Genomic DNA, 24,810 nt, shown 5'->3' on the forward strand with positions numbered 1-24,810 from the left:
CTTATAGTGTCCTTCTGTCTAGATAAAGTGCAAAAGCCAAGATTGTCAATTTGGATATTCGTGGAAATTGAAAGTTGTAAAAATGGCAAACTTCACTAAAAATAACTAAATTACTCTTGGGGAGTAAATTTGCAAATATTGGGGTTGAGATTCACAAATTGTGTGTTTTTGCTGTCAATTTTAGCAACTTTAACATTAACACTGAGAACATTTTTATAAAGCAAAAAAATGAAGTTGCCGAGTGCAACAAATCAATGTGAAAAAAAAAAGTGTGAATTTCTCAATACATTTGCACAAATATTTGCTAAACAAACTAGAACATTGCCTTCAGAAAGCCAGTAAACCTAATAAACTTATCACTGTGGTGGAGCAAACAAGACTGACACCTCGCCCTTTCTTTTTAGATTGTACATTATTGACAGCAGGGTTCTCCTTACCTACGATACCAGCGTTTGTTAATACTGAAACATTACTGTTATTGTCTTTATCCCCTATTGTACTGCGCTGTGGAACATTTTGGCGCATTAAACCTCATTGATACCAACTGGAAAGCCAGCAGATTGCTGGGAGGTGAGGTAGTAATGCCACTTAAGATCGCAGGTTAGACCTCATTAGACTGGTGTTCAGTTCTTGGGACCATATGTACAGAATCATAGAAATAAGTGAGTGATTGTGCAAAGAAGTGTTGTAGAGTGAGATATGGTGCTCAAAATCACATGTGAACTCTTTCACAAAATAGTATCTTTACATAAGTCTTTGAGATTCAGGTAAACATGGTAATGTCCTCAATATTACGGTCCATAATAAATGTGCCAATGATAGTGAAGATGCCTTGCGGTATACATATACCTCCCACAGTGTGTGGCACCTAATCAAACTCTCAATAAGGCAAAATATACAAATGCAGATCCAGGAAATATAAAGGGACTATGCCCATTACCTATGAGCTCACACAGAACCATCCAGCATACCCAGGGCGTGCAGCCCGTTGAAGTGTGAAATTCAGAAAAGCAGAGAAAAAAGGAGCACAGCCTCGATTCACAAAAAAAAAAAAAAAAATCATGATCCTGGGCAAAAAATCATGATCCTGGGCAGATGTATTTAATTAGTTGTACAGCTCACGAAAATGCAGACAAACGCACCTACGTTTTTGTGAATTTTGGCTGTGCTCAGTTTTTCTCTGCTTTTCTGGGCTGTGCAAAGAAGGGCTACTAAAATGGTGCATGATCTATTCTACATCATAAGCTTTATGAGGAAAGTGGTCTGAATATGTACAGCTGAGAGCAGTGTTTCTCAACGAGGGTGCCATGTCCCACTGCCCCCTGGGGGAAACACTCTGCCGGCTGCTCAGCTGGTGCATCTTTTGCTGTCTGGATACCAAGAGGCTGGATCCACCTCTACTCGCTCTCTTGTTTCAGCCCGGAACAGATGAGAGGAAAGATGGATTACAGCCTCCCAGCTATGCATGTGGCATGTGTGATAAAGAAAGGTGAGGAGTGTGCTATGTAAGACGAGGGGGGATTGAGAAAAAGGATGAGTATGCTCTGTGTCAAAGAGGTGTTGAACGTAGAGTGTTGAGGGTGCGTACGTAGTGCGATTGTGTAAGAAGGGGGCGAGTGTGGTGGGTTTGTGCGTGTGAGGAGGGTGAACGTGGAACGTGTGATTAGGAAGGGTTGAGGTTTGATGAGCAGAGGTGCTCCCAGATGTTAAAAATAATTTAGGGTGACCGTGCTCAAAAAAAGGTTGAGAACCACTGGCGTAGAGCAGAGGTGCGCAAACTTTTCCACCTACACCTTGTCCCCCTTACCTTGGCTCTGGCATCAAATGAAGCAGCAGGATCATGTGACGCCACGTTACATGATGACATGTCGCTGTAAACCAAGGTAAGTGAGTTACAGAGGCCTCACACGGTCTCCTGGCCTTTAATTTAAATGCCTTGGGACCTCTGTGACCCCCCCCCCCCCCCCCCCCCGTTTGCGCACAGCTGGCTTGGAGGATACAAGGAAGGGGGGGGGGGAGATTAAATACAACTATTAGATACAACAAAGTACAACAGAGACACATTATTGTGCTAGAACAAGGTCATGCTCTGAAGCTGAAGGGTGGCAGGCTCTGTGGAAACGTGAGGAATGTAATTTGTCACAGAAAGGGTGGTGGATTCGTGGAAGTCTCCCAAAAGAGGTGGTAGGGAAGCGGATCAGTCTTGGGGCATGGACCTCTTTACTATTGGTTGTCAACCTATGTGTACTCTTCGGCATACAGTATTGTCCTCCCTCCCACATTATTGTTATAGACAAAGCAATCCTAAATATAAAGGAAAGTCAAGAATCAAACAGGCTGGGAGGTTTTACAGCAGACAGGTTACAGGGCAGACAGGACGGCTGAAGTGGTTCTTATCTGCTGTCAAATTCTGTTTCTACCCCCCTGGCATGAGAAAACAAAGGGACTTGCTCAGACTCTCAAACATGATTTGCAATTCTCAGATCTATATGAAAGGCACAGGCCGCTTAGTGAGATCCTGTTAAACCTGTCTCTGCCAGTCACTGGGATTGGCCCTGCCTGCGAGATAGTGACAACAACCTGACTACACTGCCCCACAATGCACCGCGGCTCCATCACCCAACGCTAAGGGAATGACAAACCAGGCGATACCATCCAACTCATGGTTGGGGGGGTGGGTCAGCGGCACTTTCATTCCCTAACTCATTGACAGCTCGCTGATTTCGCAAGAGTGTAAAACTCTCATAAACAAGCAGACGGGATGACGGGAAAAAAAACAAGCAATGACTTAAACGACAGTCTATTATAATCTCACCCCCCCCCCCATCTTGTTATTGATTTCACCGAGCCTATACGTCCCTTGGTTGCGATATGAATAGCCGGCAAAGCTATCGGATGGAATCCCACAAGGTTCAAACAGCATTGCAAAAGCGAGAGGGGGGAACCCATGTGACGCGCGGGCGCCTCCGATCTTGAATCCACGCGCGAGCAGTTCCCATGCGCCGGGAGCGAGCACGCGGCGCGCTGCCCTCCGCTGGGCCCCGCCCCCTGAGCTCTGCTGCCGTCGCTGGGCCCCACCCCCTGAGCGCTGCCGCTGGGCCCCGCCCCCTGAGCGCTGCCGCTGGGCCCCGCCCCCTGAGCACTGCTGCTGGGCTGCTCGGATTCTCCTCCCACAACACGACGACAGGCAGCCGATCCCCGGCCCCGCTGAGACATGGAGCGGCCCTGATCCGCCGGCGGCGGCCCAGCACCGGAGGACGAGGAAACACTGAGAGGCAGCGGGAGGGGGTACACCGCCACACGGATCCGCAGGGACACGGGGGAGCCTGGGGAGGCGCAAACATGAGCGGCAGGAACAGCGGCGGCGGGGGCCCCAACAACAAGCAGAGCAAGATCGTCAGCAACTGCGGCTCCTTACTGCTCACACAGCAGGAGAATGAGAGCCTGTATTCCTACCTGGGCAAGAAGTGCATGGTGAGTGCGGGGCTCGTGTGTGTGTGTGTGTGTGTGTGTGTGTGTGTGTGTGTGTCTGTCACACCTGGGGCACAATGCAATATCTCTCCCTGTATGCAAATGTCCACTTATTTATCAAAGTGCCGTGTGTGTATATAGAACGTTCTGTCGCTCTTTGATCACATCATTGCTATATATATATATATATATATATGTATGTATGTGTATAGAGCTATCAATACCGTTCTGTGGCTAACAAAATGCTTTTATTTGTGATATATATATATATAATCTCTTACGCAACCCTTGGTGGGTGCATTGTGTATTCAATGCATATATACCCACTCACAACTATTTGGGAGCTCGGAGTACTGTATCCTGTGTGTGTGTATATTATGCATGTAGCTTATTTATACATATGTATATAATGTGGTTGAAATGCCCCTCATTGACCGGTTTATTAGGGGCTCACTGTGAGACTTGACCCCTTAATTACCATATCTGTATTGGGGTAAGTATAATACCTCCCGGTAATTGATAATGTCATTGGGGTGCGCAGTGCGTGTTCTGTAATCATTCATCAGATTATTACCCACATCATTGCTGTCATAGTCTGTGAGTAGTCTCATTAACCAGCTTCTGGTGGTAATTAAACCATCATTAACCCTACAAGGCTATTATATCATAACTAGTTACATAGTTATATGCATTTAATACCCTCTATAACTTAACTACTGGGTGTACAGTAGTCCCATGACTGCTGGGGAGTGTGTACATTAGCCATCACATTGCTGTATGTAGTTTATCTTATTAACCACCTCTGGGGTGACTGACTCTGCACAGCTAGTTCATTAAACACCACAGCCCTTTGAGGTCTGTAGAAGTAGCTACGCCGCCCCTTTGCACAAGGTGTAGCTGCCTGTTAAACTAAACTCCTACACTATTATGCAAGATACAGGTGATATTCTTCTCATGTAAAACTCATAGTACCAGATCAGTAATAAGGCTCCCCCGTACCAGGAAAAACAGCAGGGCCTGCCCCTTTTATCAGTATTCTCCTGGAGAACTGTCATCGTTTTGAGTAGAAACAAAGTACGTATTTGAGCAGAAAAACATTGTAATCAGTGGCTTCATGTAGAGGCTCTCATGGCTATTTCCCTTAGCATATTGGCTCGGGTTGAGTGTTCTGGCTGCCCAAAAGACAGTTTTGTTAGGAGTGATCAGGGGATCCTGTGTCATGTCCTCAGAATCACACACAACCCCTGCAAGCTCAATCAAAGCCCACCAAACCCTATATATGTGTCAAAAGAAGTGCAACTGGTACAGTGTGAGCTAATGCAGCGGTGCACAAACAGGGGGGCGCAACATTTTCTGGGGGGCGGCGCTTACAGAGGTCCTGCGCTCTTCCCCAAAGCATTTCAATTACCTTGTCTCCGGCGGCTTTTGGCAGCGCGGGGTCACATGAGGCAATGCGGTGTCGGAAGACGCCGGAAAAAAGGTAAGGCCGCGCTTATAGTGCCGCGAAGCGACGTCACGTCAAAACATGCATTGACGCCGTTGCGTGCCCTTATAGTAGGAGCGACACTACAGTGCGACGGCTTGATCGCAATCACTGGAAGTCACTTTAATTTGATTTTTCCGGCACTATAAGCGCGGCCTAAGAGGAGCAGGCAACGGGGGAGAGCTGGCAGGAGGGGACAGACTAAAAAGTTTGCGCAGCACCTGACCTAATGTATACAACAAGATACAAAAAGGCCCAATGACAAATTATATAGTTAAATACTTATGTCTTCTCATAAGTAAGGCTGCGGCCATGGTGATCGCGACGGCGCGCAGGAGGGTGCGCGCGGTGCGATCGCATAGATGTGCCTCTATGAGGCTGTCTATAGAGCGCATTCAGGAGGAAACAGAAAAATCTGTTTTAACGCGCGTCCTGCCAATGAGGATGAACCAGCTCCGTGATGTCATGGCCGCCGCCCCCCGCCCCCCCAGACTCGGCAGTGAAATGGAGGGTAGGGTCGCTATGGCCCTTCTGTGGAGATGGGGACGGGCCACTTGCAACTGTCTGTGCGCAATAGGAGTTGGGGCAGAATCTCTTGCTCAGGACAGCCTTAACCATGCACAACCTTAACCATTCACAAATCTGTGCCCATCTGCAAGGGTGCAAATAATAACCAGTGAATAAATACATCCTGCCTTCCCCCCATCCAAGCTCCATAGCACTGACTGGCTGTGATCTCCTGCAGCGCCAGCACACCCTCTGGGGTGATGTGGGGCCGTGTGAGCAGCTGATCCTCTGCACTGCCCGCCGCGACCCAACCCTGCAGCTTGAGCACAGATCGCTGGGCTACAGGAGCACGCGGTGGAGGCGCGTATGGACGCACGCGGTCGTAGCAGGCAGTGTGAGCTCGGCCTTGGGGTCATTTAGTAGTAGTCTTTGGTCAAAGCATTGTAAGTTTGCAGCCAGGTCAAGGTAACACCTTTTTACAGGTCCTAGCACTATCTGCAAACACTGTATTTTTGTCTTTTGTTGTAAGTCCTCAGAATAATCAAGAGTTTTGTCATTTAAATTAGGTATGTGGCTCACAGAGAGATAAAAGGTTAAGGCAATGGGTTTTGGACACTGATTGTAGGGAACCAAGTTCTGTGCTCCAACAACTGCTGTCCTTTTATGTGGTACTAACCGTAATCACACCCTATATAGAATCACAAGCACCCATAGGAAATGTATGCCATGGGAGTTTGTTTAATAGGGTTAAGAACTCGTTTTTATGTTCGTTGCTTTGGGTGTTTGTTTACTAGATACGTGAACCGGTCTGTTTTTCAGTCAAGGCTCCTTAGCTGTCTAATCATTTGTGTAGTGGTAACATCTGTAACTGTGTCAGATCCGTTGGTAAATTGTTACAATTAAAGGGAGGAAAGAAATTAATACAATTTAGAGATGACTAGTTAATATTAGTCAGCATTGCAGGAAGTGTGTGACCAAAGCGCTTACAGTCTTAGGCCAGGTCCCCATGGGCTACTGCAGTTCCCGCTATGACAATGGGGCTGGGCCTGCTGTGAGGGGGGGCCGCTGCGCCGACAAGTTTCCCCTGCTCTCAAGAGAATTGAGATCAGGACTCGCAATGGAGCGCTAGTCCACCCCCCCCCCATTGGTTCAGCCAATGAGGGTGAACCTGCTGGGTGACATCACGGCCGTGCCCCCATCACCCCCCCCCCCCCCCTGTCTTTCCCCCTGCAGCTCACTGCAGACCTGGGGTCTCGGCTGCACGCTCAGGCGGCCTGGCAGACGCGCAGGCAGTGGGGAAGTAGCCTTAAGCCTGTACATCCAGGAGAGAGAGGTGTGCTGTAGGAAATGTGAAGAGCAGACAATATCAGTATGTTTAATTATAGGGAGGTGTAGTACAGTAGTTTGTGTTTCTGTAAACTACTTTATTGCTTCTGTGTAAAAGATGTGCTGAGTCAGAGTATGTGTTCAGTCACTTAGACCCCTGTAGGGTCGATCCTTCTTCCCTGTCCATGAATTTGATCTGACATTGGTGCCAGCATTACAATGAACTGCTCTGGCCTCTGCCTGCATGGGGCTTGTATGCAGGTCATTGGATGCAGTGATCATGCTGCCGCATCCTCGGCTTTTTTCCAGCCTTCAGAAAGCACTCGGTCAAAGTTCTACCAGGTCTCTCACCCACAGGCAGCACTTCTCTGCATATATATTTTTGTATAGCAAACTGATGCTGGGAGTTTTGAGCAAAGTGCTTTCACGTCCGGTGAATTGCTTGTGCAAATGCAGTATTCGGGTACCGTGACCAGCTGCACGAGTTCTTCGCAAGAAATAAATGCCCAAAATGTCATATAATAACAAGTAAGGAGCTTGGAAGAATTAAGAGAATAGTCTGTTTATCTACGGGAAAGAAGTACCTTTAAAAGAGCTCATGTTTGCCCGGCTGAGGATTGATTCCCATCTTCATCCTGTAGATTGCCCTCACTACTGTGTTATCATTGATGGGGCTTACAGGAACAGCTTTGCAGTTTGTCTTCTCTCCAGTGTTACTTTTTAATTCTACATCACTATGTTTACTTAAGGTTTTTAGCTGTTACGGCACAAGAGGGTTTAACTTTCTATATACTGTATGCATGTACAGTATCACAATGAGTAAAACCATAACACAAACTCACTATCCATCACTGTCGCACTAAATAATTAAGGGCATTGCATAGCAATTACAGCTAATTAGATGTGTAGAGTTAGTAGTTAGGATATATATATATATATATATATATATATATATATATATATATATATATCCTATCATATTTCCTCAATTCTAAGACTTTTTCACATGTCGGAAATCGGGGTGCGTCTTAGAATCGATGTATGAAATTTTTTTAACATGTTTCAGGAGAGATCCCATGTCAGCGGAGGACGAAGTGTGCGGAGGCGGCAGGAGAGGTCCCACGTCTGCAGATCATTGAAGATGGGCAGCGGGTGGGAGTGCGGTGGCGGCGGCAGGACAGGTCCCAAGTCTGCAGGTGAATGAAGATAAGAAGACAGCGGGCGTGCGGTGGCGAAGGCGGCTAATAGATCATAATAGCAGGAGCAGAGCGGCGTAGGGGAACGGCTTGGGAGGTGCACACTGTAACACCGGAAGTTGACCAGTGTCTGACTTCCGGTTACAGTGTGCACCTCCCAAGCCGTTCCCCTATGCCGCTCTGCTCCTGCTCAGCTCTCCTGCTATTATGATCTCCTGTCGCCGCCACCGCTCGCCCGCTTTCTTATCTTCATTCACCTGCAGAGTTTGGACCTGTCCTGCTGCTGCACACCCACCGTCCATCTTCAACCATCTGCAGACGTGGGACCTCTCCTGCCGCCGCCGCCCGCTTCATCGTGCGCTGACATGGGACCTCTCCTGAAACATGGTAAGTGAAAAAGTAATTTTCCTCAATTGTAAGGGCCAAATCGATGGTGCGTTTTACAATCGAAGGCGTCTTACAATCGAGGAAATATCAAACCACTGTTAAATAGGTGTGACAAGATCTTACTCCAAACCCTAAACTTACCTTAGCAACTAGACACCCTCTACAACTCAATATGCCGCTTTATTTTCCAATGTAACTACAACACACGTCACAATGCGCAAAGAACTAGATTGGCTATCGCCGCAGTCTACAGTAGGTGCAAAGTTAATCTTTCCTGTATTCAAATAATTTCTGGGCAAGCTACACGTCTATCTGAACAAGCTCCTCACTCCTACCACACGCAGCACTTATCATCTGAGATCTGACTCCTAAAACTGTTCATGGCCCAACAAAGTATCTGGTTGTTCCTCCTTTTCTAAGGCTGCTCTTATAGTGACAGCGACGCGACATCGTGTCAAAACAAATGCATTGCCGCCGTCGCGTGCGCTTATAGTAAGTGCGACGCGACGACTTGGTTGCGATCGCTGGAAGTCATCTCAATTTGATTTTTCAGCGACCGTAGCCTGACGTCGGCGTCGCCGGCACTATAAGCGTAGCCTTACCGTGCACCTCAGAACTGGAACAATCTACCCAAGACTCTCAAAGCTGCCACCAGGCTACGTTCCTTCAAAACTAAAGCGGTTTCATGTTTTAATCTGGTCTGTAACTGTTCCATACACCTATAACATTTGTTTTTAATGTATAACCCAGTTCATTTAATGTAACCTTGTACTGTTATCATAACTTTCAAAGTATTATTTCCTGGTAAAACATTGTATAAATCAGTAAAATAATAAATAAATTGGTGATCTTAAAAGTATTATATATTTTTTTAATTAATTTTTTTGTTATTTTGAATACCCTCTTTATATGGGCACTAGTATATATTTTCTAAAAACTGTTTTTTTAATTGCAGCATTCTGCCCCTTTGTATATATTATATGTTTTCACCTCAATGCAACTCCTTTTCATGGTTACAGGGGATTAATCTTACATCAATCACTTTAGTGCCAGAGTGGCCTTCACTTAGAGCAATGTATCAAGCCTTTGTCCTTCAGCTAAACAATCAGACTTCTCCTCAATATACTTCTTTCCTGGATCGTGGCCTTTGTTTAAAATGTACTTTCATTTTCTGTTACATATTTTGGGATTTAGGGTTTTACTTCAAACATGATCACAGAAGGAAATACATTAAAATAACTTCATTTAATTTGTAGCAACAGTACAGTGTCATAATAGAATGTAAATGTAGATTGTTCAGTCAGTGTTCAGCTGTTTTGACATGTTTTACTGGTCACTTATCAGGGTGGTGCACAAGCATATTATTGCTAAACACAAGAATGTACTTTGTATGACTTATTGTGGGAGGAGTATTAAGGTACTTTAATTAAAAAAAAATGTTGTGATCACATTAGAAGATAAATAGATCAAAGGGGTTGTTGGCCTGTGTTTTTTTTCTGCCTTCTTAATTATGCACAGGCTGATTTTTTAGATCACCAGTTCTTTTCCTGGCCACCCCTTTGAAATGATTATGATGTAGAGTAAAACAATACGGTGTATGACGACTCACTTGTAATCTCTATGGGGAGATTCACATAGGTCCATTGTGGATGAAAGCATATGGGTAGCTCCACTGGCTGATGTTATACATCCCATATGCACTTGCCATGGCCCCTTGCAGCCACACTTACAGAACACCCTCCTACTGTCTCTAAATTCTCCCCACTTACCACTTGGTTTGTAAGCTGTTCGGGGCAGAAGACTCCTTTTCCTATTGTTACTTTCATGTCTGAAGCACTTATTCCCACTGTGAGAACATTTTATGTCACATGTATTACTGCTGTGAAGCTCTATATACCTGGATGGGGCTATATAAATAAAGATATACACCCGATCCGGCATTAACTGCCATTCAAGGCAATGGCAGCTATCGCCCGGATCTGATGTTAGCCTACAATAGTCCATAGCTGAATCACCCCTATAATGCCTTAGTGATCAGATCCCCCTAAAACATTAATGGAGTCACAGTATTATTAGCGGTCACCATTATAGATATATCTACTGCAGCATATACTTTACTATCGGTTGTAACTGTGGTGACTGAGGCTATTTTACATTGTTTCCTCTGAGTCAAGGCCGTGCTGTGCCTAATGGAAGTGTGAGAGGATAATCAGTATTTGTTTATTTTCCATTGCATAGGGTTGTTAAATGTCCCATCAGAATACTTTGTCCTGTGTTGCTGTAGTAGTGATGTTTTTATTTTAAATGTGGCAGAGTTGGAAATGTATGGATATGCTCAGTATCTGCATCAGTGATTCCTAACCAGGGTTCTGTGGAACCCTGGGGCTTCTTGAAGCAGTCTCAGGGGTTCCTCCTATGGACCACAGACCCCCCTGGGGGTGTTTTTTTTTGGTATGTATTTTGTAGGGTGGATTGAGAGAGAGTGGGGTAATTGACGGAAGGTAGGGGGGGGCGAGTGAGAGAAGAGAGGGGGGCAGGAGGGAGGGATTGAGTGAGGAAAAGAGGGAATAAGAGTGAGACGCAAGGGATAAATACATGCGAAACGGAGGGGGGAGAGTTAGTGAGATGGATGGGAGAGAAATACATGGGTAGAGGGTGGGAAATAGAGGTGGCTCGTGAGGTGTGAAATGTTGTGACTGACCCCTGTCGAACCTAATATGTGTCAGCCAGATAAGGGTTCCCCGAGATTTTTGGAAATACTTCAAGGGTTCCTCCAAACAAAAAAGGTTGGAAATCACTGGTCTGCATACATGGGAACAGGCTGATTTGTAGAAGATCCACATTTTTGTCGTGTGGATGATTTATCGTGTGGATTACAAGCCACTAGGGTGTTTACAGCAGTAAGAGGAGGAATGATTGTGCGTGTGCAGGCCTCGTCTTTGCTGTTTCCTGCTTCCACCTGAGCCCTTTTCCAAACAGTGCCGCCTCCTCCTTACCTCTTGACTCCTAGCTCACTCACTGCTGCTCAGAGCAGGAAGCTCACTCCCTCTATCCGCATGTATTCCACATGTAATCAGGTGACAGTGGGTGTGTAACATGTAATACCTGATTTTCTTGAGGAGCTGGCAATCATTAAAGCTTGAAAGGCATTTAAAGATGCAGCTCCTCTTACTCTGCCCAGAATTATTTGTGTATGTATGCAAGAAACTTGACCAGTATGAAGAAATATTGTTGTAAAATCATATATTTTTTTAAAGGGTGTTTTTAAATGAACATTATGAATTTTCTAAGAACATAGTGAGCATGATGCATTCCATGATATGTGTTCTGCCTTCTGGGGGAAATTTCAATTGCTGTTCAACACGTTTTGGTTTGCAATACAAACTCTGCTTCTACTTCCATTTAACACTACAGTCATACCCTGCATTAACGTACGCAATGGGACCGGAGCATGTATGTAAAGCGAAAATGTACTTAAAGTGAAGCACTACCTTTTTCCTACTTATCCATGCATGTACTGTACTGCAATCGTCATATACGTGCATAACTGATGTAAATAACGCATGTGTAACAGGCTCTATAGTCTCCCCGCTTGCGCACAGCTTCGGTACAGGTAGGGAGCCGGTATTGCTGTTCAGGACGTGCTGACAGGCGCATGCGAGCGCTGCCGTTTGCCTATTGAGCGAGATGTACTTACTCGCGAGTGTACTTAAAGTGAGTGTCCTTAAACCGGGGTATGCCTCTAATATGTTGTGGCAATTTGGAGGAATGGATTACTGTAGTAGTGAATCCGCTTTGTGGATATTATAGAATATTAGTAGTGCCTCTTACTATGAAAATGTATGTATATAATGTTCTGCATTGTAAAGACAATACAAGACTACTAATAACTACTGCAGTTAAGTGTTTCATACTTCTGAGGTAAGTTATGCATCTACTTAGTCTTCCACTCATACCATTTGGAAATAAAACTTGAATAAATTCCTCGATTTAATGGTCGGGTGTGAGAATTCAGTGCGTCGTCTCGAAAAGAAATCTATATATTTCTAAGAGCTTTGCAAATTCTCATTACAAATCATAAAATAGTCATTTTACTGGGCACAGCATTTTGTTTTTTTTTTCTTCTTGGATCAGAAAAACAGTCTTTTACCAATGGCTAAAGCAAAGCATCCCTACAGCGCAACAGCATTGAAATTAAAGTAAAAATGACAGTGGAAAACACGAAATTGACTGCCCATGGGGTACATCAACACTATATTTATTATCTATTATAAAAGTCACATACACGGACTTTTAACATCTTGATTATTTCTGTATTTTTGGAACATTTGTGCATCTCTGATTTTGTTATTTTTTTTCACCTCTTTATTATTCATGAAACTGAACAAGGCTAATAATACATTTTACTTGCACAGTTGTGGCTGTTTGATGTGTCAGAGAACCATCCCCATTGCTTTCAGAAGGATTTTTGTCTGTAATAATCTGGTGCTATGTGTTTGCACCAGTTTTTCAGCCAGTAGACCTTAAAAAAACAACAAAAAAAACACAGTGTGGACATTTAAACATAAGCAATAAAAGAAATGCTATTTTGTTTTTCCCAACCTGCGCATCGCTTCCAAGCCTTGCAATAGTTTTGTGTTTGAGAAATAATGGCAATGAGTATCTGATATTACAATATTTGCGGAAGCTATATACAGTATTAATATCAGAGATGGTGTCTAAGATTTCACTCCGTTGCCTGTGCGGTGGGCAGTGATGACTGATCTGTCAATCATGCTGTGACCAGCAACAGTGCTCCCAAGCATTATCAAAGCCGGAACTCATGCGCTGGGACTGGCATAGTGGTGATTGACAGGTCAAGTCACAGAAAAGGAGGCTGACGGCTAGGGAGGAGCTAATTGCAGATACCAAAGAAAAAGAACTCCGCTATTAAACACTCTATAACCTAAGTACTGTAGTGTTGTGTGAAGTTATTAAAAATAATCTTTATTAATAATCTTGATTAAAATAAAGTAGTGCACACAAAATAGACAAAACTAATACGTAACACAAAATCTTGCCTTGATCCATATAATAGGGTCACAAATAGTGGTGCTATGGTTAGAGTACCGCTGTAACAGAATAGTACCTTTTAATGGGTGTGTGTGTGTATGGGTGTGTGTGTGTGTGTGTGTATGGGTATGTGTGTAGGTATATTAAGCTAAGCCACCCTTTGAGCTAGTCGGAGAGATAGGGGTGAAACTAGATGGAGCCCTCCTGTACTCTTCCCGCCACTGTTCTCAAGGCACACTGTGGTAGGGGAGGCGGAGGTGTGTCACGGAGCCGCTGATGGGAGGGGGGTAGGCGGAATGCCATCATTAGTGACACTTTTATATACCTCATTTTTCCGGTGTTTGTTTTACATTAGAAATTTTGACAAATCTGTAGCCTTCAGGTTAAACTTGTTTCTCGGCTTCAAGGCAAGGCATCGTCTCCCAACCCCGGTATGTAAAAATTACCTTTGACTTCTCTTAGTTGCTGTGCTTAAAATTCAGGACTGACTTCTGCAAATTTCAAAAGTGTTTGATAAGAAAGGGCCGTGGCCTTCATATTTACATTAATGTGCTGCGAGAGGCTCAGTCTCTGTGAATGCAGAATATAAAATTGAAATGGAAACGTAAGCAAATGTTCGTGCAATGTCACTTAAACGCAGTATACAGTTAATATTTTCCTAAATTAAACCCGAAGTATGTAGTTTGAATATTTATAAAAAAATATATATACTTATAATTTGTAGTGGTTGGCGTTTTCTAACATTTAATTTATGAGGCGTCCCAGTTAAGTCCAATTTTTGATAGGAAATAGAGATGTTATAGAGTTCTAGGATGTGTTTCGCTGCCGAAAAATTTAGCTGCGATGACCAACAAGCCAGGTCTGAAAAGTGCATGTTTAAGTGTCCCGCATGAGTCCGCTACACTGCCTAGACTGGCCAGCTTTAAATGTCCCACGTCAGAGCGGCCGGTCTAGGCTGCGTTCCGTTCATGCGCGGGACATTTAAAGCTGCAGTTCAAGCACCCGTTTTTAAAAAAAAAATGTTTTACTTCAATAGTTTCATATGGGCAATCTCTACCTAAAGAACTGCATAGCTGCCGGTTAATTAGTTCTCCGTCTATTGATAGGCGAAGTTTGGCGACATCTTTAAATATGGGGAATGTAAATGGTTGCTGTAGGAACAAGCATGCTTGTTTAAAATAGAATACAAGAAAATTGGTCTTTCAAAGTTGTTGTTTTTTTAAAACAGAAAATGCCAAAAGTATTTTTTCTTACTACAGAACTGATTTATTAAAAAAAAAAAAAAAAACACACATGCAGGATATTGCTTGAACTGCAGCTTTAAACATGCACTTATTAGACCTGACACAATGACGTACAGCATATGTCAAAAGCGCCACCCCAGGAGCCCTTATGAAGTACACCATACGTTATTGCCCCTTGCTCATTTTTGGGGGGCAATCTTGATGCAGCGCTGATCGCGTACCTCCCTGAAGTAGTGGGACTGTCCCAGGTAGAACAGAAACCGCATCTCGTGACTGCTCCGAAGCAGTCGTGATGCAGAATGGAAGTGCCAGAGGGTTCCGTTGCCACGGACAGGCCAACCCTCTGGCACTGAAAGGGTTACTGGACAAACCCCACATGTATGCACTCGACAATTTTCAATATTCTTGGTATTGTATTGAAGTTCATATTCTGAAGATAAGGCCATGTATCCAATTGTTTACAATGTGTAATGTACAGTCTTAACAGGTGAATCTGTTTGTAGCTGAGATATGAGATGTTTCTAAGTGCCGAGGAGCATATGGAGTAACTGTCAAAATACTTGCATGCAAAAGCAGATCTTGTTTTATTTTATATTGAAAGAATGGAAATTGAACAAAGCAAACATGTTATTACCAATTGTACACTTAGGCCGCATCCAGGGTGATTGCGCGCTTGCTCGCTGCGCCATCAAAACAATGCACACTACAATAGTGTGAGCGTGGGTAGGCGCAATGTCTGCTGTGCGGTTCAGCCAATGAGGACGAACCGCTCACGTGACGTCACGGGCACAACCCTATCGCACAGACCTGCAGGCCAGGAATCGTCCCAGCTACATCCGAGCGTGACGTCACGGCGCTCGAGCGACGCACTCGCAATCACCCTGGACACGGCCTTAGAAGTAAGAATATTTATTTCAAAGGGCTAAAGTAAGTTATCGCAGGAGTGGCCAACTCTAGTCCTCAAGGGCCACCAACAGGCCAGGTGTTATGGATATCCCTGCTTTTAGCACAGGTGGCTCAATAGCCCACTGTGCTGAAGCCAGGATAGCCCTAAAACCTGGCCTGTTGGTGGCTCTTGAGGACTGGAGATTTCCACCCCTTGAGTTAATGTTCACCTACAAGTAAACAAAGATTAGTCAATAAAACTGTTATGTAGCAAAATTGATTTTTCAGGGGCTGTCGCCTCATGTGACAGCCCCTGAACCAATCGATGGCCTGGTCACCCGCGACGCCGCCACAAAGCGAAATACAACTTTTGCTAGCGGCGAGGGTAACGTCTCGCGTCGCCGTCGCGGGCACTATACAGGCGGCCTAAGCCGAGTACCACAGGAGACGTTTTGTGCTGGAACCAATAGGTGAGAAAAAGTTCTCTTGCCAACAGCCAATCCTACAAGCCTCCAGTTTTCAGCCTGTCAGTCGAGACGTTGCAATATGGCTATAGATAAATTGGAGCCAGTTTCTCTTCATCTTGTGGAAACCGCATGCTGCTTGCCCAGTAAATCCTTAAAGTTTCATAGTAACAGAGTACACCAAATACAGTAGGAAAACGGCAACCCAGATGTTGAAAGCTATAAGGACTATATTCAGAAATGTAAATTGTTCAATGGTAAAAATGTGGAAGTTACCACATCAAGGAGACTCCAAGGTGTAAGGCTGCAGCCAGGGTGAATGAGAGCGCGCTGGAGCTCGAGCCCAGCGCTCATTTTGCTCCAGCAATTTGTGTCCTGTTAGTTGGGCGGGGGAAACGGGGGAGGCGTGTCGGGGGGGGGGGGGGGGGCGGTCGCGGGCGTGACCTGACGCATCAGCAAGCAGCAAAATTAAATTTGACTGTCTTGGCAAACTGCAAGCCACCCTGGACAAGCGCATTCAGAATTATCACTCGGATAGCGCTGAGCGCATGCTTCGCTTCACCCTGGCCGCAGCCTGTGCTTTATCAAGGGCAAAAATAAATGTCCCTGTTCAAATATAACCGAGTTAGTTTGTTACACGTTAGAATATTCTGGTTTGTATTGTTGCATTAGTATTACAAGGAAATAGGATCTTGTATAAAGGTAGAGAGTGAAATGTACTGTATAAGCAAGTTTTAAATATTATGACCAAATAAGCCAGTTATTTTCTCATGGACAAGATTTGTGGTATGTTCTGATGGCGTATATGGGCCATTTAAAAAAACAGAGGAATATTATACAATATTAGTTTTTTTTATACCTCCTTTTTAATTGGTTTCAACTTAATGACAAAAGTTCTGTATTACTATGTACATTATTATAATTCGATGGAGAGTCATAGCTTTGAAATGTTTTGTAATGAATACGTCAGTGCATCAGAAATGACTAACACTGACTCAGGTGCTAGTGGTGAACCTGATCCTGGGACTTGTAGTACTCTGAGGGTATCATCTCCTGACATGCAGCATGAGCATGGCTAAAACAGGACAGCTCCTAGAGTACTGGTGTGGCCTGTATTATTGTATACCGTCCTAAATGTGTATTTATGTGCATTCACACATAAATGTGATCAGACAAGCTGTGTGAGACATGAAACACTTCTGAACTACGTAGAACCTAGGTTTTGTACTAGAAAAGTGTCCGTGTAAGTGTGTGTAGCATATGGTAAACACATCGGGCCATGTTTACTAAGAAGCCTTATGCCATAAGACCCCTTTAAAGTGCTGGAAGATTTTTTTTACAGCCCCATTACCTGGTACATATGGGCAGTAACGCGGTAATGCAGCTGGTTTGTTAAAGAAAGTGACCTGATTGGGGTAATGTAGACCTTTTATATTGAAGATATGAGATTCCTTATTTGTTTCTGGAAATAGGCTTAGAATATCCTTCCATTGTATTATATTCGCCTTACTGAATTTAAGTCGGGAAACGATGTAACACTGACCCATTTTATCGGATTGCTACTAGACATTAATTTTTGATGTTTGCTTGGATATTTTATTTAGCTTTGATATTTGTTCACAATCATTTAAAAGAGACCTCCATGGTGGCAAAATGTTCCTAGAAGTAAATACGGGCTTAAAAAAGGGGGTGGGGATAGGCTTGTGTCTTATGTTATTATTAGTTCATTTAATAAAGTGCATTACACTTTTACAACATGAGCACAAACATTTTTATCTACCCGTTGCTTTATTGGGATTTTAATGGGTAAGGCAGTGAAACATGTGAAATCTCGTATGGTTTTTTTAAATAAATAATTTCTGTGGTATAAAATAATACGTACTGCATTTTAAAATTATTATTCAACTCATAATGCCATTTTAATGAGTTTTAAAGACTGCTTTGATTTCTATAGCCGGTTTTAGCCCATCTCCCAAGTAGTGCGAGATTTTTGCAACCGTTTGTCTGGGATAATTTGTTGCCAATATTCCCAGCAGTTTGAGCTGTAATCTGTAACAATAGATAATGTTACCTTGGTAATATAAGGATACATTGTAGCTGCTGAGTTACACTGACTGAAGCAGCCATTGTTGGTAAGGCCGCGATTTTAGTGTGTGCTACGGCATGTGCGTCACAAACAAAATACAGCAGCCCTATGGGGCCGGCCATAGTGCACGCGATGAAGAGTGGCGCCTCCCCATCAGCTCCATCTACAGTGCACACGCATTGAATGGGCGATAGGCGCACGTGACGCCATGCGTTCCGTCTCGCCCGCCCACTATAATCAATGTCTAACACCATAAGGATCTGTACAGATTTTGTAACAGGAGCCCCAAACGATTGCCATTTTATGTAAGTATGTAGAATTATACATTGCCACGTGCTTTACATGTACGGAAAAAAAGGAGAGGGGGAGAAATCCTACTTTAAAGGATGATCCCAATTGTTGTGCATGGTTGCAGAATATTTACAGTTTGTTTTGTATGTTGAATTGATGCCTGCATATTTCCCTCAGAAGATGTATAAGCCCCACATGGTAAACGCAATACAACATTTTTGTAACTTATTGTTTTGATAGTGTTTTTTGATTTGAACAAATATTTCCTTCATTGCGAGGCACCGATTGCTGGTGTACTGTATATGCTTATTGCTTGTGATAATCAGGACCTGCTTCTGTGAACACAAGTCAGGGCTGGGATATAGAACAGTCTTGCATTGCATCTAGATCAGGGATGCCATGTGGACTGAGCCGCTAATTGAGGCACCTGTGCTGAATCTGGGGTATCCTTAAAACCCGACATGTTTTTTGGGGGGGGGGGAATCTTGAGGACTGGATTTGAGCACCACTGATCTAGACGAGCAGCATTACATATTCTGCCTAAGCAGAATTCATTCCCACCCCATATTGTGTGGCTGGTATATTTTGTGAAATCATTCTGTTCCCCTCTGCTTATTCATTGCATCACCATTTATATGGTAAATACTAATCTCAAAATAACTATTTGCATTCTGAGGGGGAAAATGCATTAGGTGTGATGCAGCGATACAGTAGAAGGTGGCGGTGTATATCTAATTACTTTGTACAGGCGCAGTTAATGGTGGTTGCATGACTCCCACTTCCGTGTTTCTTCCTTCTACATCTCCTCTTCCTACTGCATCACGTTCTACTACCAACTCGACATTGACATAAAACAATAAGAGGCTGCATTTTGGTGAATAGTTACAGTTTAAGGTGGTTATTGCAACCAATGTAAGTACAGTATATAGTAGGTAGGCACCATGTGGTAAAAATGGACCCTCATACAACACATTTTACATCACAGTGACACAAATAAGTGGAGTCTTGCTGGTGAGTATCACACAACAGACAAATCACAGTGGAGTTTGAAGTTGCCAAACACACCCACAAAACCCCACTTCCATCTGGCAGATTACAGACGTAGTAGTACACTTTGCTTTATAATTTAAGGTTTTTAATAGCTATGCAATTTATAATCCTGAATCTTGTCTCCAAACATAGGGATAAATAATACTACATAATATACAAGGCTCATCTTTCCCTGGATGCTCCTATGTGAGGCTCAATTGCTGAAATGACAATGTTCCATAAGCAATTCCTACGTAATTCAGAACAGCGGCATTCAAAATCTTCTACAAATGAAACCTTCAGAATTATTTCACAGTGAATTGCATGATTATGCTCAAATTAAGAATTTTTTTTTTTTTTTTTGTAGTTTAATTAAAAAAAAATTAAACATTTTATTTCTATATTTTTTCCAACAAATGCATCGTGTTTTTTCTCTCTTGGTTCCAAATGTACGAACCACACATTGAGCTCAAAATCTAGGAGCAGAAATGTGGTAGAGTAAACCTAGAGCTTGTCGCTAATGACGGGAGAACGTTTTTTATGAGCCAGTGCCAAGTGGCCTTATCAAGTCACTTAGACACTGGAAGAAATAGGTTAGACGGTCTTCTAATTGCATACTTATGTCTGTGTTCTGTGATGTTCAGCCTTATTGCTGGCGGCGCTTTATACAGGGGGGCAATGCATACTTAAGAAAAGTGTCTTGTAATAACCAAGGCTATACTATTTGATTAAATCTTGAAAACCTGGCTTACTAGTAATGCAAAGGTGTCCACAGCACTGCAATTTAGTAAAGGCCTTTATTATTATTATTATAGCATAATGGAATACTAATAAATTAACAGGCACTGTTGAAGGTCTATGTGGCCCTTTTGTATAGAATGGGAGTAGAAGAGGAAACAGAGAGCCCCTAATAGTGTCAATCTCTTTTAATAATAAATGCTGGCAATTCAAGTAGCAACTTTAATTGCTACTTTAATTGCCACCATTTATTATTAACATGATTTTACACTATAAGGGGCTCTCTGTGCTCTTCTACTCCCCCTCTACAGAATCCTCTCGGATCACAGAAGGTCTGGAACTCCTCTGAAGAAAGCACCTACCCCGATAGTGGACTTTTTAACCCACCATGGACTGACATCACACGGGCTACAGGATTAAGTCTCTTTGCTTATATCCCATTTCAATTCAAAGAATCACACACGTGCTTTGAGGTACCAGCACATGTGAGGTGTCTCTTCTATTTCTATGTGGCCCAGAAAGTGGTGTCAATACACACCGGCCTTGAGAGGTCACAAACATTCGCTGTGACAAACAGTCCTTGAGTCATACACTGTGCGGCACTACGTGTTACGTCGCAGTCGGCATGATCGCCATATGACATCATCCCGTAGGAGTTGTTAAATGTTTTTCTTTGTAGCAAGATGCTACCAAGTGGTAACCAGGCAAAAATACCACCATTAGTATGGAATCTTAACTGCCATTGACCAAAGAACTTACCATACAAAAACGAAAGAACAAATTATTTAAGAACCGATCTCAAAAGGACAGAAATACCGACTGGCACACATGCTCGCCGGGAAAGGACAGAAATACCGACTCGCACACATGCTCGCCGAGAAAGGACAGAAATACCGACTCGCACACATGCTCGCCGGGAAAGGATAGAAATACCGACTCGCACACATGCTCGCCGGGAAAGGACAGAAATACCGACTGGCACACATGCTCGCCGGGAAAGGACAGAAATACCGACTCGCACACATGCTCGCCAGGAAAGGACAGAAATACCGACTCGCACACATGCTCGCCAGGAAAGGACAATCAGCCAATGCTTGCCGTGTAATGATTATTTATTTTCGGTCTTATTTTTGCAAGGGAAGTTTTATTTCCTGCCTCTAATGTGCTGCGGGCTCCTTTTGTCTTATTAGTGTCTTCATTGGCCTTGGTAATGTATTTCAGAGCCACGTGCGCACTAAGGCAGAGGCCCCGCTGCCTCAGTCGGCGCAACCGCTACCTGCGGTCTGTAGGGAGCTGGAGCGGGGGGGGGGCGTGGTTTTAGTTGATGGTCCGTTCGTCTGCCCCCCCCACCACACACACACACACTCCCCCCCCCACACACCTTTTGGAGGTGGGGGAAGCTCACTCCAGGCCCCGGCGCTGATATGCTCACCAGAGCACCACGTGATGCGTCACCGCTCGGGATCGCAATCCTCTTGCATCCCCTGGCGGCTGCCGCGTCACAGCGCGTAGTGAGCCTCACCGGAAGGAGGCAGCGGGGACAGCCAGGCAGGTGGTGTGGGGCTGGTGGTCCGCGTGTGCGTCTGTCCGCAGCGGGTCCTCAGCCTAAAGCAGCGCCCATCATTTTTACAATTAATCTTGAGTGGTGAGTGCTGTCCACACCATTAATCTATCTAAAACATGACCCACTGAACTGGTAGCCCTCCAGGACTGAGCTTTAGTACCCCTCCTATATACAGTACAAGCATTGTTTTTATTACTGTATGGAAAGGGTATTTGTGGGTAGGGAGAAGCTCTGATCCATGGCTACAATGTCTCTTGCTTCCTCTACATTGGGAAAGAGAGGAGCAGGTGTGGTGAATGTTCCTAGGGCCACTGGTAAGCCCTTTGCAGGCTGAGAGAGATCAGCGTGGTGCCTGTTAAAGAGCCAGGAATACATTGTATAGCCACAGTGGCAAAACCATCGGGTGATCAAAATTGCATGTTCAGGGTCAACACTAAAATAATGAAAGTATTGTTTGACCTCCCAAATGCTGTCTCATAAGTTTTAATAAAACTAGAAATGTCACCCTGATGTTACAAGCACGAGAAAACATACACTTAGCATAAAATAGGTCAGGGACCTATAACCATGTCAGTGCTGATACAGTATAACACATTTAGACAGTTGCATCCTGCTTCCTAATGCATTTTATAGATCCTATTCAATGTGTGTATCTAAAGCCTGTTCACTTGGAAGGATTTTTTTTTAGATGGTTTGTGTGTGTTATTGTTAATGCATAGTAAGCACTATACAGATACCCCCCCTACAGCCAAAGTATAGGGGTTCTGTTCATCTCTGGTCTTAATGCATAGTAAACTAAGCATTCTGTATCTTTGAACCAATATTTGGACATATGAAACAAAGGCGTACATAGCTATCAGTGCAGATTTGTTTATATTACGTGTGGCCTCCGTTTGTGAAATTTGTACAATACGTTTTGTGTTAAAAAAAAACGTGCAGAACAAGCACATTTTTCAAACTCGTTATACTGTACTTTTCAAATGCACAGATATTTGAAACAAAAATTTAACACATTATGTTTGGGAGATGGGAAACCGTAATGTAAACTACTGACATGACGGGTAGGCTAGTATAAAAGATATATCTAATTCCCTGTAAATCCATACAAGATTGTTTTTTGTGTTCGTTGTGAAAATGTGCCACTGATCTTTGCGGGTATCCTTTGGATTGTGGTTTTAAAGAATTCTATAGGCACGGATCTAGGCAATAACATGGTGCCAATGAGTGGTGATATAAATGAAGGAAGCCAATGTTTCGACGAAGCTATGATGTAGATATGTGATGGTCATTGACATGCACAAGCTGAATCATCGCTAGAACATTTCATCCGAAATCTTAATGTTAGGAACATGGCATCAGGATGGTGCAGAACAGTTTTTTTCTTATTTTTTGTGATAAGTATCCCCTCTTATCTTGTTATACCCTGATGACAGTGACGGACGAGGTCACGTTGTTTGGTCCTTGTCCTGTGCTTTATTTCCAAACTGATTTTCTTTACCATATGTAGGACTATCTAAAGGGCTTATTCGATGAGGTCTAACGTGACCGATCGCAATGTGATTGTTTGCAATCTCCCATTGACTTGGCTTCTTCATTGTCTGGCCCAATGCAGACACCCACAAAGGTGTAATCCTTCTCTAAACCAAGGGTGGCCATCTCCAGTCCTCGAGGGCCACCAAAAGGTCAGGTTTTCAGTATATCCCTGCTTCAGCACAGGAAGCTGTCAATGACTGAGCCACGTATACTAAAGCAAGGCTAACCTTAAAACGTTGCCTGTTGGTGACCCTTGAGAACTGGGGTTGGCCAATTTGAGGGGTCTTCAGCTGTACAAGCGCTTGCTGGGCAAAGTGACATGACAGGAGCAGCCAGAGAAACCCCTCCCAAGTCAAACCAGTATTTATAAATACTTGTAGGTGTCGGATTTGGAGGGGGTAAGGGAGGGAAATGCATCAATCACCCTGAGACCCCTTAAACATGTCAGTGAAATTAGTTTACTTTGGTCCTAAGAGGAATTGCCCCATGCAATGGCTGTAAGATGCCTTACAACTCTGCGCCATTATTTAGAACCTGCTCTTTGATGCGCGGATCTTTTATAGCATACTGCAGTTGTGGCTGGAATACTTGATCAATTTAAATTGTAAGCTCCCTGGGGAAGGGATTTATTTTCTTATTGTCTGACCTTGTTGCACTTATTGTATTATAATTCCCTCTACTGTTTTCTCTCTTTGTAAAGCACAGAGTATAGTGGGTATTGTATAAATCATAGACTAAGCTCAACTGTGCAGGGACGGTCTGTAAAAATCCCTATGTATGCACACTGTACTGTAAGGCCTGGGCTATAGTGGGATGTGCTAGCTTCCGCACTCCTCGGCGCACGCTCGGCTGCAGCAGGAGATATTTCATGTCCTGGAGGCAAAGGCGACAGGGAGGCGGGTCGGGGGCGTGGTCGTGACGTCTCCTGCTCTGTGGACGTAGCCTAATTGTGAAGCACTTTGAGTCCCATTGGGATAAAAGTGCTATAGGAAATAAAGTTGTTATATACATACAACTTAAGTTCCCAACAATATTCTGTTGTGCACTGTGCAGATAATTTAATGAACATATTACACCAATTTGTGTGCACCAATGTTGCACATTTTGATGTATGTAGATCTTTATTTATATAGCACCATTAATGTAAATAGCGCTTCACAGCAGTAATACATGTGATATAATCATAAATAACACATAATTGGAAGAAGTGCTTCAGACATAAAAGTAACATTTGGGGAAAGGAGTCACTGCCCCGATGAGCTTACAATCTAATTGCTATGTCTTTTGGCCAAAGACTAAAATGTTTCAGGCTACACTGAGGCGACAGCCAAGAACACAAAATGCTGTGTTGGCTGCTGCCACCCGAGGAACTGCTTCTTGGGAGTCCGGAAATAGAACGGAAGCTGCACTCAGTGCATGGATGTAATTTACACCTCTCAATGTTTCTCAACACACATCGTGCTTCCTTTGTTTAATTGTGCTAAAATTCCAGAAAAAAAGACATTGGATCGCAGACATTTTTTTATTTATGCTTTCACTATAAACCACATCTGA

The 24,810-nt window shown here is 43.7% G+C and overlaps 1 protein-coding gene across 2 annotated transcripts in view; it reads left to right on the forward strand.

The window, feature by feature from the left end:
* Positions 1-3,124: 3,124 nt before the first annotated feature.
* The window catches only part of WASL (WASP like actin nucleation promoting factor), a 64,806-nt gene continuing 43,120 nt past the window's right edge, over positions 3,125-24,810 (forward strand). Inside the window, exon 1 of one of the 2 annotated variants that reach the window (XM_075599888.1) lies at positions 3,125-3,474. In XM_075599888.1, the coding sequence (XP_075456003.1) occupies positions 3,343-3,474 (132 nt within the window). In that variant the 5' untranslated portion in view covers positions 3,125-3,342. The remainder of the gene's footprint in view (positions 3,475-24,810) is intronic. The other variant, XM_075599889.1, reaches the window with a different exon arrangement.

The sequence above is a fragment of the Ascaphus truei genome, chromosome 5, assembly GCF_040206685.1.
Source record: "Ascaphus truei isolate aAscTru1 chromosome 5, aAscTru1.hap1, whole genome shotgun sequence".
Taxonomy (NCBI): domain Eukaryota; kingdom Metazoa; phylum Chordata; class Amphibia; order Anura; family Ascaphidae; genus Ascaphus; species Ascaphus truei.